The sequence below is a fragment of the Engystomops pustulosus genome, chromosome 6, assembly GCF_040894005.1.
Source record: "Engystomops pustulosus chromosome 6, aEngPut4.maternal, whole genome shotgun sequence".
Lineage (NCBI taxonomy): Eukaryota > Metazoa > Chordata > Amphibia > Anura > Leptodactylidae > Engystomops > Engystomops pustulosus.
In genome coordinates this window covers 61,743,694-61,759,320 of record NC_092416.1, presented here as the reverse complement: position 1 = coordinate 61,759,320, position 15,627 = coordinate 61,743,694, and the positions used below count along the sequence as shown (strand labels likewise).

The window sequence follows — 15,627 nt, the reverse complement described above, 5'->3', positions numbered from 1 at the left end:
ATCAGCTTTCAGCTCTGTGGTGTTAGGACCTTAGGGGGTTCTTCAAAGGACCTGAAAGGTCTCTCGTACACATGTGTTGAGAGTTTGATGTACCTGTATGAGGATTTCAAGGGTGGAGATCTCTGTAGGGTAGTATCAATCTTGCTGGGAGGTTTGGGGGGCCAAGCGTTCTTTTGCTGTTTCCTATATTATAATACACTTCAGTATTTATGGGCATTTGTACATTTATGTTGTGTGGTTGCTGTGGATTGGTAAATTGGTCTTAATTTGCATTTTCTAGGTTGGTACTGAGTTCACCACTATTCTCTATAACTTCATGTGTAACAGCAGTTGTGTCGGAGGAATGAACAGAAGACCAATTCTGATAATTATCACGCTGGAGACCAGAGAGTGAGTCATTATCTTTGTATCAATGTTACATTGTATTGTATCAATAACACATGGTCTTACTTTGATACAGGGTACAGGGGCGCACTGATATATGTGATCGTTAGGGTCCTAATTCACGGACCTTTGTTAAAGGAGTTGTCCTTATTTTTGATCTGCCATTAGATATTGATGGACTGTCCTGCCAAAAAGTCATTATTCTTAATTCCTGGATGATTGTTTATATGTTACCTTATGTTATATCCTAATACCCAGAACTCTAAGACCTGCAGAGCCTCATTGCTGTGGCTGAAGGGATCAGGGGGCTTCTACATGCTGTGGACAGTGACTGAATGCATTATTGTATTATTGTGCACACATTGTTATCACATGCCTTGGGAAGGGGATTTACTTTGTGGTTTCAGAATTAATCGACATATATTTAGCATGTTACTTGCCTATGATAATGTTCTGTAAAATGTAATTAGCATTACTAACAGTAAAATAAATGTGGACCAACTTGCCCTAACAATCAGCTTCTGTCAATAAGTATTGTATTATTTTGCAGTGGACAAGTACTGGGCAGAAGATCATTTGAAGGTCGGATCTGTGCTTGTCCAGGAAGAGACAGAAAAGCAGATGAAGATCATTTCCGGGAACAAGCAGCATTGAATGAAACAGCGTCCAAAAACGGCAATGCCAACAAGCGCAGTGAGTGTACGATAAGTATATTCCAGTCCATCCACTCTAACTGCACGCTCTCTCTGCTGCCCTCTAGAGCAAAACGGTGGTATTACACCTCAAAAGGACGCACACTGATAATGTCAAGTACCCAGGAACCACACACTTCTGTCCATTAACTTCTCTTAAACAAAAGCAATATATACAAAAGAGTCCATCATATTTTATGACTTCATTGACATTTTTTTCTGTCTGCATTTTCACCATCTTCCTTTAAATAATGTCTATGGTGTTAACATTAAATGGCTCTTTGTTTTCCAGCATCTTGTAAGCAGAGTCCCCAGGGAGTCCCAGCTCTGGGCCCAAACATCAAGAAGAGGCGCCATGGAGAGGAGGAGATCTATTATGTTCCAGTGAGTATATATATCAAGTGTAAAACTGTAATAGTTACACATGCAAGTACTTGTATACATATTACGAAATATGCATTATTTACATGTTGTACTATATACATGTGAAAACAGACTAGTACTGTGTATGGTATATTAGACTTTAATAGGTATGAAATGGAAATGGAGGCGCCGTTGTAGAAATCTTAAAATCTTATCATGTGTCTCTTAAACTCATGTTTTCTCATGATTTTGTGGGCTTGCCTTAGTTGTTAGTGATTCCCTGCTTTGTGCCTTGTGATTCAGGTTCGTGGTCGAGAAAACTTTGAAATTTTAATGAAGATCAAGGAGAGTCTGGAACTGGTGGAGTTGGTGCCGCAGCAGCTAGTAGACTCCTACCGACAGCAACAGCAGCAGCTGCTCCAGAGACAGTAAGAGGGATAATTCTTATGTTGGTAGATTAGGGATATACCCTTTGCCATTATGAGCAAGACACCACATCAGGGTGCAGGGAAACCCTATCACTTCTCCAATAAATAGTGTAAGCCTGTGCACAGCCTAGCAAACATTACAGGGCCCCTCTGCTATTTTCATGCATAGAGTATTGGACTATCTGATTTGAAGTATATTTGATGTATAAGGCCAGAAGTTTGTAAAGCTGCATTCACACATAGGGGGGAGAGTTATCATAGGTTTCTTAGAGCAGAACTGTTCTAGTTGCCTTTGGCAACCAATCGGAGCTCAGCTTTTATTTTCCCACAGCTGTTTTTAAAATTAAAGCTGAGCTCTGATTGGTTTCCATAGAACAGTTTTACCTCAGAAATGTCATGATAAATCCCCCCCATTGTGCGTAAATTGTCTTATGAAACATCAATGAAATTCAATTGCAATGTGGGAAGGCGGCTTATTTATAGTTCAGCCTAGCTGTGAGAAGGGGGTCCGCAGACTCCGTTTTCAATATAGGTTCAGGTCTTAGAGGTGGGGTCGGCATCTATCATGTATTTAGGACATACTATAAATATTTAAACTTAAAAAAAAAAAAAAAAAAACTTAAATAAAAAATATCAAAACGTTAAGATATCTGTGGACAGGATAAGACAAAATGAAAAGGACTTTTTGTAACAGCCGCATGTTTAATTTTCCAGTGCTCATCTTCAGTCCCAGTCATCCTATGGTCCTGTCATCTCTCCAATGAATAAAGTCCATGGAGGGATCAACAAACTGCCATCTGTCAACCAGCTAGTGGGCCAGCCAAACCAGCACGGCACCAACACGGCACCAGGGATGATACCTATGGGTAAGATTATTTATTATACTATCTTTAAGTAGGATCCATGTACTGTTATCAGGTTGCCTTGTCTTATAAAAATAGGGCACTTGTACAATTGCTATCAGCCAGAGCAGCCTACAGAGGAATAATAGGAATAATAATAATAAATAATAGGAAGATCAAGATTTCTTCTTAACAGAGTGGAAGGTCTTCATCCTGTGCCTCATGTAATGCTATTATTTCCTCCTCCACTTCTAGGTTCTGGTATGTTGAACAACCACTCCATGCAACCAAATGGGGATATGAATGGAGCTCACTCTTCCCAGTCTATGGTATCGGGGTCGCATTGCACTCCCCCACCGCCATACAACGCTGACCCTAGTCTTGTCAGGTATGCATATTGGTCTGATGTTAATCCATTACTTGGTTGTCACCTTTCCCTTGCATGAATCTAATGTAGAGTCATCTTCTGTGAACTAATCTGATGTAGAATGACCTAACATCTAGTGTGGCAAAAAGCATGATTAATATCACACATGATAAACGACATGCAACATAAACTACATACATGACACACCATGCCTTCACAACACAAGGTACAACACAAACCACAAACATCTTTCACCAAAACAGGGGTAGTTATGGTCATTTTTAGACATTCAGGTCACAGAAGCAGATTTCAAATAAAATAATTGAAGAAATAGGAAATCCCGCAGTCCAGTCTCATAGATCAAGTACGCTTCATCTGTCAATTACAAAAGGCAGGGACTAAGTATATTGGACTCGCCCAATTCTATGGGACCCCTTTACTTAGTAACAATATGATGTATCAGTTAAAATTTTCCTTATGGTACATTGCATAGTGATCCAGTTTGCCAATGTGTTATCTGATCTATAGATTACTACTAGTAATCTACAAGAAGCTGTAATCAATGGCTCAATAAGAAATGACTGTTTCCTAAAACCTTTCAATGCCCTATGACCCCAACAGAAACAGAATACAAAAGTAATAAACTGTATATATACCATCAGCTTAATTCTTCTCTAATATACACACGTTATGGGAACACTACATATATGCCCGTCTAGATATACACACTGTACGGGCAAAGCATTAAGACAACTACACAATACCCCTGCAGAAGCTACATCACTTTCTAAACTCATAAGTGTTCATATAGAAACTTAAGTGGTTTGCACCCCACTGGGAAGGCTTTGTAGATTTTAGAGGGGTCTATGAGAATGTTTTCCCATTCACCCAGCATTGAAGTCAGACACTGATGTTAGATAAGGCTTACAGGATCCATTCTATATCATCCCAAAGGTGTTCAATGGGGATCTGATTAAGACTTGTGTTCATTGGCTTTAGGAAGGTGTTCAATGGAAATGGCTTTCCCAAACTGCTCCCACAAATTTAGAAACATATGTTCAAAATGTATTGGTATGATGGGGAAGATTTGACATTACTCGATGTAAGGCTCTGAGGCCAACACCCTATTAAAGAATCCCCATAGTATTCCTTCTCCACCAAACTTTGGCACATTATAAAAAGGCAGGGAGCGTTTTTTGCCACTCCATGACTCTTATGCAGCTGCTCAGCTATGGAAACTCGCGGCACTTAAGTCCGGGAACAGATTTTGTACTGAGTATCTGCTGAGGTTGGTGACATTTAGGAACTGTGTACTGCAAAGACTACCTGTAACTTTATGTAATCCACCACTTTCTTCTGAGTTTCTGTGGTTCCTGAACACTTCCACGTTTCTACCTTACCACTCACAGTTCTTTGTGGAATATCTAGGAGGGAAGAGATTTTAAATTTTTAGACTTGAATTGTCTTCTTTAGAGCAAGACATTCCTTGACAAAGGTTAATAAAGGCGGAATGTATGGTTAGACCTGGATTTTATATATCATGGGCAGTGAGACTGAATTACACAGGACCTAATATTGTTGTACATTGAGTGTACTATATATACATTGTCTGAGAGCAAAACTGGTTTAGTTGCTCGTGCCAACCAATCAGACTTTAGCCTTCATTTTATAAACAGCTGTGGGAAAATGAAAGCTGAGCTCTGATTGATTGCTATGAGCCACTAGAATACTTTTCTCTCAGACACTAAATTACACCATTGCTAAAACTCACAACTCTACAGCTTAAAGGAAACCTACCACTTGTAGTGGCAGGTTTCCGATGGCAATACCGGGCACCAGCTCAGGGTGAGCTGGTGCCGGAGCTTATTTTAGTTAGTGTTTTAAACCGCGGTATCGCGGTTTAAAACACTTTTTAAACTTTATAGCCGGCGCAGGCAGGTAGGCGCTCGGCGCTTACCGTGCACGCGGCTACATAGGAAGTGAATGAGAGCCGCGTGCACGGTAAGTGCCGAGCGCGTACCTGCCTGCGCCGGCTATAACGTTTAAAAAGTGTTTTAAACCGCGATACCGCGGTTTAAAACACTAACTAAAATAAGCTCCGGCACCAGCTCACCCTGAGCTGGTGCCCGGTATTTTCATCGGAAACCTGCCACTACAAGTGGTAGGTTTCCTTTAAAGACATTTATGAGACAACAATCTTAGTTTTACTAAAATGGGAACCAGACATGTGACTGCAGATGGGGGTGGTGGGGTAAATCTCAACGAAAGATTTAGGGCATTCAGAATTTTGCGTATAAGAAGTATATAGATGCAAATGACCAGGGAAAAAGTGGTTAGAATAGGGTCAGTAACACAATGTATATACATAATGACTCTACCAGCAGAATAGTGAGTACAACTCTAAAGTATAATGCAGGCTGTAATAGTGAGTCGAAATGGGAATCTTTTTATATATTTTATCTCTTAAAATTCAAAAGGGTCATGATCTTAATGGCAAAGACATTTTCTTAAAGATTAGTGTTATAGGTTGCTATTGGCTACAACATCTTTTCTGCATTTCCCTTTGCGCCAAATTTTCCAGCAGTGCCCTTGATTGGCACAGACAAATCTGTCAAGTTCATGTCCTGTTATGAGAACCAATGGTTTATCTGTTAGTTAATTCTTCTTTATTTTTCCAAACCTTTTTTGTTTCTGCAGTTTTTTGACAGGACTGGGGTGTCCAAACTGCATCGAGTATTTCACATCACAAGGTTTACAGAATATATACCACCTGCAGAACCTAACTATGGAGGTAAATGCTTGGAGGGGAATCCTCTTCTAATCAGGGACCTCACAACTAGATCAATCAGCAGCAGCAATAAGGCTCATGGGCTACCGATTTAGTACCGAGTCCATGGCAAGGAGCCAAATCATTAGGTCTCAGACTCCATGGGGAGAAACTGAAAAGATCTCAAGGAAATTCTGAGGGTCTGGAGATTTTGCTACTTTTCCACTCTCCTTGAGTTTTCTACCATTAGAATAAACTGCATATGAACAGCTGTGAATACAATGGCAGGCTTTCCGTTTCTGTGGACCCGCTGGCACCGTACCACCACACAGTACAGAGCGGTACAGTGCCGCAAGTGTGCTGCACCGTATCGCTCGTGTGCCCGTTGATAACCTATGGGGGACGTATGTACGGTAGCACGCTTATAATAGCCGTATATACGTTCCCCCGATGGTTGTGTGAATGCAGCCTTACACTTTATCTTGCCTAGTGGAGGGTCTGAAGGGGCAGAGACAGACAGAGCCAAATGGAAACCAAAGGAAGACTCCCTGTATCACTTACTGCCCCCTGTGGCTCTGCATTAGGCATGACACAGTTTTGCTTAAAATATTCCTTGAAGGGTTTGTACCAAGATTGATTGTTATACCAAGGTTGATCCACAGGATTGGGTATAACAATCTGATTAATGGGAGTTCAGCTACCGGGACCCTACAATCATATACTCATAGTAAGTATATCATACTCACTAATTGATGGAGTGGTAAGTGTGTCCTGCCACTTCATTTAATATAACGCTGAATTGCTGAGAACAGTGCTGGTGTATCTCTGGAATTCCTATCACTGTCTATGAGAGTGATGGAGATAGCCGAGTGCTGTGCTTGGTAGTTTCTTATACTCAGTATTAAATGGAGCATCAGGACATATTCTCAACCTACCACACAATCAATCAGTGAGAATGAAACCCACGTTCTTGTGATAGCGGGGTTCCCAGCTGTCAAACCCCTACCCTGTTGAAAGGGGATATCAATCAAACTTGGTAAAACCCCTTTAAGTACACAGTGCAGACCTTGGACAAATATGTTCAATTTCTGTTTTCTTTATTTCCACCCATCCTCTTTCCTAAACTCTCCACATTTCTATCAAAAATGAGTAGAACATCCAGTCTTATTTCTGAATTTGATAACACAAGTCAAAGTTCTTATAGCTAATACTTAGAGGTTAGGTACATTTGAGTTACTAGCAGGGGTGGAATTTGAGATTGTGTGGTCCTAGGCCAAGGAGCCCATAAGCTATTTTAGGCTAATGTAACATCCAAAATACATGCACTGCTGTTGGTCAGCCGGGCCTCCTCTCCACTTCATCCATTCACACATAGAATAATCCCTCATTCATTATCGCCATATTACAAGAAAATGTCTTGTACATCATCTCTCTATTTTTGTCTGCCTTTATGTAGTCTCTGGCTTATGACATTATGTTTTATGATTTTAATATATCTTTATAAATCTTATACAAACATTTACAGGATTTACAAATCATTTTTTCCTATGACGTACAAATTCTGAAGCATCCATTCTCATAGTTCTGTGTGATGGAGATGTAGTATACCCATAAGCATATAACTCCAAATATAAGTCATCTTTAGCAGGATAGATAACAAATGACTAAGGAAGAAAGCCACCGCTCACTCACATAAGCTGCATCCTCAATATAGACGAGGTCCTATTCCTCCTTAGCTCTCGGTGCACGGAAAGGCAGTCCTGCCAGTTGACTGAATGATGCACAATGAAACGAAGGTATTCCAGCACTCAGAATCTTCTTTAAAAAAATATTTGAATTTTTATTTTGTAAATATTAAAATTGCAAGGTCACATCCTGGCATATCATCCAAAAAAGAAAAGATCTACGCGTTTCGGACTAGTGTGCTTGCGTCCTTATTCATGATCGGACTAGTGTGCTTGCGTCCTTATTCATGATCTAGATCATGAATAAGGACGCAAGCACACTAGTCCGAAACGCGTAGATCTTTTCTTTTTTGGATGATATGCCAGGATGTGACCTTGCAATTTTAATATTTACAAAATAAAAATTCAAATATTTTTTTAAAGAAGATTCTGAGTGCTGGAATACCTTCGTTTTATTGTGCATAACAAATGACTACAATACTCACATTACCTGAACAGCTTGCTTTACAAATGAGAGGGTTCAGGGGGTAATAGCTGGGGTTAACTCTTGGAACCCCCTTATACACGGTTCTACTTTCAATGATCGGGAATAGGGAGTCTAACACACCTTTAAAGGAGTTGTCGGGGATTTTTAAAAATGTTATATATGCCTGGGGCGGGGGCGGGGAGCTATGAAAACAATACACCTCTTCTAATTGCCCCTCTGAAACCGACAGCGCCACCCGTCACGGCCAGCCTCTGTTTGTATACGAAGCCCAGCAGTGCAGCCACGCACCAGCAGAAGGAGTGTCAGGCTATAGCAGGCACACGCCAGAGCTCGGATGGCACCACCACTCATCCGGGACCTGGCGGGGTCTCGGTGATTTATATTACCCCCCCCCCCCGTCTCAGCCATATATAACATTATTTGAATACAGATAGAACTGATGTACAATGCATTGAATATATTATTCATCCTTTACAACCACAATTTAAAGGAAATCTAGCATCAAAATCCGGGACATTTACTCTTACACATAGATCCAGCCTTCCTTGTAAAATCAACTTTTAAATAATGCAAATGAGCCTAAAGGGCTCTGAGGGCGTTACCGGAGCACCTCCATTCTGCAGCTACAAATAGATTCAGTCACTGTGACTGTGTTAATCTACTTCCTGTTATCTATGGCCTCCTTCCTTCTAAAATCCACTTTTAAATTATGCATATGAGCCTAAAGGGCTCTTGGAGCCTTATTAGAATCCTGCACAGGGGCACTGTCAGTAAGTGCCCCTTGTTTATCATGCAGAATTTTGATGGCAATTTTCTTTTAATTTTGACACTTTGGTTTAGAAAAAAAACTTTGTTACTACAAACTTTTAATTCAAGGGTTTTCATGGCAGTGCAGTCACTTTTTACAAAGACCAATATCTTTAAAGTATCATCTGAAAGTTAAAATCTAAAGAGATCAGCAACTTTGTAAATGCATTTCTACGCTTACTTTGTATAGATTTTTAGTCTTTTTATTCTTTAGTCACAACTTAAGCGGTAGATGAGCCCTGACTTTGTAGCTGCTCTATCTATCCAGGAAGTCAGCTGCTCTATCTATCTAGGGAAGTATAAAATATTAACTGAATGGAATATAGGATAAGGTAAGGCTGCATTCACATCTCACTTTTTGCTGTCCGTTATAAGGATACATCAGGTGGATTCCCAGTGTATACAATTGTATGCATATACAGTGGAATATGTCCTCTGATTCGCCTCCTTTCCCCTGCTCCAGGTGTCTCCTGACACAACTGTCCATAATAGGTATAAACAGAATATGCACAGCAGAGGGCAGGGATGGATGCCATATACTTTCATGCATCCCCCATAGCTATTATGGCCTATGCTGAGCGTGTACTGCTCTCTCCTGCCTGAAGCAGGATGATATTGAACAGTCTGCTGCACGTTTTCATCTGCAAGATATACTGAGCAGACAAGGCAGTAATTGTGCCACCATCTGCCCGTATACTGTAAATATGTGGGTATGTTCAGCATATAAGACAGAAGCTTTCCTGGACTATATGTGAAAAATGAGACTTGAACGCAGCCTTATACTTCGTTAACGCTTATAGAGTAAAGTTGAATTAAAGGGGTTGTCCAGGATCAAGAATTTTTTTTTTTTATATAGGTCCTGTATGCTGTACTCCCCTCTCCATTGCTCTGGTTCAGTGTGGAGCCACCCATCCCCACTGTTTGCAGTCACTGGTGCCCACTACAGCCTGCAGCTGTGCATTGCTAACAACACATTCATGCTGAGCCACTGTATATAAACAGAGGCCGGCGGTGGCAGGACACACCATCATGTGTAACATGGTAACCAAGTAGGAAGGTCTCCCACATGTGTGTCCTATGAGCTGAGCGGCCAATGGAAGTATAGCTTAATATAAATCTTGCATTTTACCATCTGCAGTGTGGTTTCTTGTAGTGAAGCCAACCACACATGTATAATCATCACAATGCATCTACTCATTCATTTATTGGATACTATGGTTAACCCAACCACCTTTAGGCTACACTGGCTGACAGTCTTGAATACTGTCTCCATACGCACAGGGGCAATTTCAGCATTTTGTGCCATATAGATGTAGTTTTTGGATGACCATGGGCACAATTTTCCTGCATGACAGCTCATTTTTTCACCTAACACAAGTAAGCGTTTGCATTTGTTGGGCAAAATGGCCAAAATCAGCCATTTTGGGTACTTCCAGTCATTGGATTTGCTTGATGCATCTTCTATGAGAATGGATGTAAGGTGTTCTTGGCGTCTGGCCATGTTTTACCATTAGTGTTGATGTGACATCTGATGTCTTTGGCTGCCGTTTGCTTATTTTCCCAGAATAGGCAGAATGTTTTACTTTGAGTTGAGTCGGGGTTGATCAAATGACCTTGTATACACTAGCAAACTTGGGTGTAAGACAGAGGCACCATTTAGAATTGCATCCACCAGCTAGTGTAGCCAGCTCAATGTATATTTTCTTTTCTCATTTGAATAGCTTGACCACAGGCACATGCATTTACTATATACCTGTATACATACTCACAGTCTTCCCCTTGAGCTTAGTTTGCATCTCTTGACTTTTTGTCATACTTTAATATTAGTAATCATTTAACATGTGACTGAAAATGAAAATATGTGTGCAATGTCCTAGACTCTTCTAAAACTCTTTGGTCTGTTCTTCCAGGATCTTGGAGCACTAAAGATTCCTGAGCACTATAAAGGCTTGATATGGAGGGGAATCCAAGAGCTGAACAAGAGCCATGACTATGGTACCCAACAGCTGATCCGATCCAGCAGTAATGCTTCCACCATTTCCATAGGAAGCTCTGGTGAACTCCAGCGCCAGCGCGTTATGGAAGCTGTACATTTTCGAGTACGTCACACCATCACCATTCCCAACCGGAGCGGCGCTGATGATTGGGCAGACTTTGGATTTGATTTACCAGACTGCAAAGCACGGAAACAGTCTATAAAAGAAGAGTTTGCAGAGTCTGATATAAACTAACACATCGAGTATTGGGATGACCAAAATCAAACATTCTTTTCATCTTGAAACCAAAAGTGGGTAATCCCATTTGGACGCCAAGGCAGGAAATCTACAATTAGTGGTTGTTTACTCTGGAGGGTTTAATCATCATCTGGGTTTAAAATTGGTGGTCCACAAATGATGCTTGTTCTATATGTAGATATTGTGAAAGCACGCCAACCCAATAAACAATACAACGGATCAGATCCAGAGAAGCTACCCTGTAAGTGAGAATTCCACTTTAGGCAACCATCACTGATGAGTTCTTGATTCATCTTGGACATCTGTTTGGCTTCACAAAAACTGCGGAGAAAGCCATATCCAAAGATGTCCGTCTGTAGGTGGCAAAGGTAATTCTTAAAAGGGTACGAATGGAGGACCTTCCTTTCCAATGAACTGCCAAAAAAGTATTCATACCGATGTCTGTTCATTGTGTTTCGTTAAAGTCATTTCTGACGGTTTTTAAGAACATGTTTTGGATAAAACATGTATGCTCTAAACACCTGCACCGAAGACGGTGTATTTATTAAAAAAAAAATTATATATAAGTAGGTTCAGTCAATTCAGCTGCGTTTTAGGGGCATACATTTCTGTAATTTATGACTGTAACCTACAGTGTAAATACATTGTCTCTTCAATCCCGTAATATACTTGTTTCTATAATTTATCTGTAATATACACTGTTCATGGTTTGTAGAGTAGTAGTGAGTAGTGCAGTGTATGGGGTGCACAACCCCCTATACTGTGCACCGAGGAAATAAAGCTCTTTACCTTGTATTCTGTATTATTCATTCACAAGCTGTGCTTTATTTGACTTGATGTATTTAATTTTTGTTTCTGAATTTTTTGATTCTATATTAAGATGATGGATTTAAGGGCAATGAAACCAGTTTGGGTCTTTGTGAATGGATACAATGAACTGGGTGAAAACGACAATAATTTTATGTTGTGTTTGTGTAGATGTTTATAGTAGGACACAATTTGCTGCATTTTGCGGTCATTGCCAGAAAGTCATTGCAAGGGTGTCCAACTGTTGCATGAATTAATACTTTCCAAATCACATTAAGGTCAGGGCTCTGTGTCTGATGTTCCTTTAACAATTGCCATTTCATTTGTGTCCTCTTTTCTTTAGTTATAGTCATACCAATAGGTCTTGTGGGAATGCCTCATTTTTTTGGTTTAGCATTTGAAGGGTAAAACCCTTATTCTATAGCAGTGATGGCAAACCTTTTAGTGTCCGAGTGCCCAAACTGCAGCCCAAACCCCCCTTATTTATTGTGAGGTGCCAACCAAAAATGAAAGCAGTAACTTATTGCTCCCTGTTCTTCAACAACTTTCAATCATATTGGCCTCCTGAGGACAGCAACACAGTAGAAAGATGGAAAATTTGCATCACTTTAGCTTCTTTCCAGTGTCCCTCTGTACACAGAGAATCATGGGGGCACCAGGAGGTCCTCCAAAGATAATTCAGACCTGTCTACTCATTCTCCCTCTTCCTACAGGGAAGGAAGTATCAAAATACGTCTGAAAGCAGCATCTTTTAAGTGGCTTGCAACTGCAGGAAGATTCTTTGAGTTCTGTCTGGTGTGCTGGGGCGATGGCCTGGGTGCCCACAGAAAGGGCTCTGAGTGCCGCCTCTGGCACCTGTGCCATAGGTTCGCCATCACTGTTCTATAGCTTTATTTAAAAAAAAAAAAAAGGAATCATGCAGATTTCTCTATCGATCCTCTAAATGGGGTGTCAAGATTTTGAGTGTAGCTATCCGATATGCTTTCTTTTAGAAAGACGTCATAGAGAGCGGCTTCTAATTATCTAATGTGGGATTCAAAAATTATCCATATATTAGATGGAGAGTCATTATACTGAATTGAAAACTGCCTCCATAGTTGTCTGGGATTAGACATTTCTTTAAAGTGTAACAAAGCTTTCAACAAAATTGGATAAATGAATATTGCAGATGATAATAGTAAACTTTATAATATACTTTATTACAGAAATATGTTCTTGTGTCCTCCTTTCCCCTGACTTTCTTCCTTATTTAAGCAGCTTGTGTAAATCAGCTTTCTGACCTTTATCCACTGACAGTCGAGAGATGAAGGTGTCTAATAACTTTACTCCTTACTTCCTAGATAGTTTAATCTCCTTACAGAGCTGAATCTTCAAGGGAAATTGTATTTAGACATGGAAAAAGTCAATCTATAGCCTCCTGATCTATCTGAAGTGGGCAGGCCACAGAATGCTTTCAGATACACTGCTCAATACAGGAGAAAACAGAGGAAAAAAAGACAAAGAGAAGTTGATTTACTTAATGAATAAAAAAAGTTCATGATACCTAGAGATTTTGTAATAAACCTCTTTTGAGATATATCATTCTCTGCCCCGTGTCCAATAGGAACTGTATGGGAAGGAGTTTTAAGAGGAATAGAAAAGTAAGGCTGCCTTTTTCTAAAAACAGTGCCACTCCTGTGTCTATAGGCTGTGGGTGGTATTGCAGCTCTGCTGCATTCACTTTAATGCAGTTGGTTTTTATTATCCTGTACAAAACCCGTGACTTTGAAAAAACTGATATAGGTCCCAGATGTTGGGCCACCACCGATCAGACTTTTAGGACACATCTTTTAGGACACCTCTAATACTTGCAAGCAATTCAAACTAAACTCTAAGTCTGTACACACCAGATTTATAAACTGGGCTCAAGAAAATAAAACTTTATTAGAGTAAATTTTTGTCAGTTGCTTCGATTCTTTCACTAATCTTCATGTAGGTGGGTGTAACTACATGGAACACACAATATGTGACACTGAAGTCACTTCACTTTCAGCTGCTTTCTAGATACGATTTGGGATTTTCATTCATTCACTTATATCTCAGTATGTATTACTTTTAGGTTTAATAGAATCAGTCCAGTTCCAACATCTGTTTGTTATTTGAACATATTAAAACTTGAATGTATAGGTCCACATATTTCATAATACAATCTCTTGCTTTAAAAGAAAAACTGGCAATTGATTGGCTCCTACTGGTAACTGATCTGTATTTTGCCTGTTTTGGTTCTTATACAAGGGCCATTGTTTTTATAGAACAATATTATATCATGCTTGTTACATTTTATGTATTGTTTATGTACTGTGCCTCTTATTAAAAAATACTATACGAAAATGGGAGGAGTTGTGCGATGTAACCAATCGAATCAGTTTCCCTTCTTCTGCATAGTTTTTTTTTGTATCTGGGGCTGTCCACACCCTACAGGTAATGCATATGGAGTATATGTATTTATTTTTCCTTGTTTTTGATTTTTCAGTCTCTATGTATATTTGCTTAATATACCTTGCAGGGCAAGGGTGTTTTCTACACATTTTATGCAGTGCAGCTTTATTCTATGAATGTTCAAAAATAAAACATTAAGAAACACAATTTAGGAGAGTGAAACTTCATTGGGGCTGATGCAGATGGGTCACAAGTTCTGGTATCTGGGGGGTCTTATAAATAGCTGTCATTGTGGCACCGCGCGTCGCATGTCACAAAATGTAACAATCTTTTAGTTTTTTGGTTTTTTTTTAATCTTTGCCCTCCTAACAGGACTCCATGAACAGGGTATGCCGAACATGGATATAATCTTTGTTTGTAGTACCTGTAACTTTTTGCCACGGTTTATGGTTTATACACACCACTTATTGCTGTCAGTGTATAGAAACATTATTGTTTCTATTTATAGATTAAACATTTGTTGCAACCTTATACTATAGTCTACACAGGTGGAGGTTTGTTGCAGTTGCACACAACCCTCTGTGCACCGAACCAGCTGATTCATTGCTATCTACAGTCATGTCCTGTAGCAGGTGTAGCCCAGAAGGCAGAAGGATTCACTGACAGCAAATAGTGATCTTGAAAACTGTAACCTTAAAGGTGATTTTTATCCCTGTCACCTTTGTGCTGGTGGTGTTTTTGTGTGAATGATCTTTCAACACTGTAGCATTTTAAGGCACTTTATTGCTTTAAGATCTTTCTGTTCAGGTTGTGCAGCAGGGCGATGCTTCTGACAGGCAGTATTAGTGCATAGAGTCCAGACTTGGCTGTAAATAAAATGTCATCTGTACAATGTAACATTCATGGGAAAACTAAAATTGTATTTTTGTTGTGATTCTTGTTTTTTTTTTTATGTCACAAAATAAAAAATGGAAACAAATCCTATTGTTTGTAAACGGCTGGATTATTCTCCGTTTAGATGAACAGTAAAGAATATGTAAGGACGAATAATTCTTTAATATCTATGACTTGTAGAACTTTTTCTGTCAGCAGGAGTAAGCCTGGTGCCAGGAATAACTTTTTTCATGGCTTGTACACCAGAAAACTATTGTATAAGGAGTCATTAAAGTCACCCGAAGAGTCGTGCAGTTCTTCTGTCCCCGTGTCTGCAATTTATTTTACGCTACAGAGAAGATTCTATGTCATAATCCTCATCATCCTCGCTAGGGGGACACTGTCTGAGGCTGGATGATATAAATCTGGTGTAGTTTTACACTGTCAGGTTGTACTTTGATATATATCAAATA

The 15,627-nt window shown here is 39.8% G+C and overlaps 1 protein-coding gene across 5 annotated transcripts in view; it reads left to right on the top strand.

The window, feature by feature from the left end:
- TP73 (tumor protein p73) overlaps positions 1 to 15,239 on the top strand; it is a 103,187-nt gene extending 87,948 nt beyond the window's left edge. For 3 of the 5 annotated variants that reach the window (XM_072156303.1, XM_072156308.1, XM_072156306.1), the window contains 8 exons: positions 281 to 390; positions 935 to 1,083; positions 1,369 to 1,460; positions 1,743 to 1,867; positions 2,582 to 2,733; positions 2,965 to 3,097; positions 5,774 to 5,867; positions 10,733 to 15,239. In XM_072156303.1, the coding sequence (XP_072012404.1) occupies positions 281 to 390; positions 935 to 1,083; positions 1,369 to 1,460; positions 1,743 to 1,867; positions 2,582 to 2,733; positions 2,965 to 3,097; positions 5,774 to 5,867; positions 10,733 to 11,053 (1,176 nt within the window). In that variant the 3' untranslated portion in view covers positions 11,054 to 15,239. The remainder of the gene's footprint in view (positions 1 to 280; positions 391 to 934; positions 1,084 to 1,368; positions 1,461 to 1,742; positions 1,868 to 2,581; positions 2,734 to 2,964; positions 3,098 to 5,773; positions 5,868 to 10,732) is intronic. The other 2 variants (XM_072156304.1, XM_072156307.1) reach the window with 2 other exon arrangements.
- Positions 15,240 to 15,627: the final 388 nt, after the last annotated feature.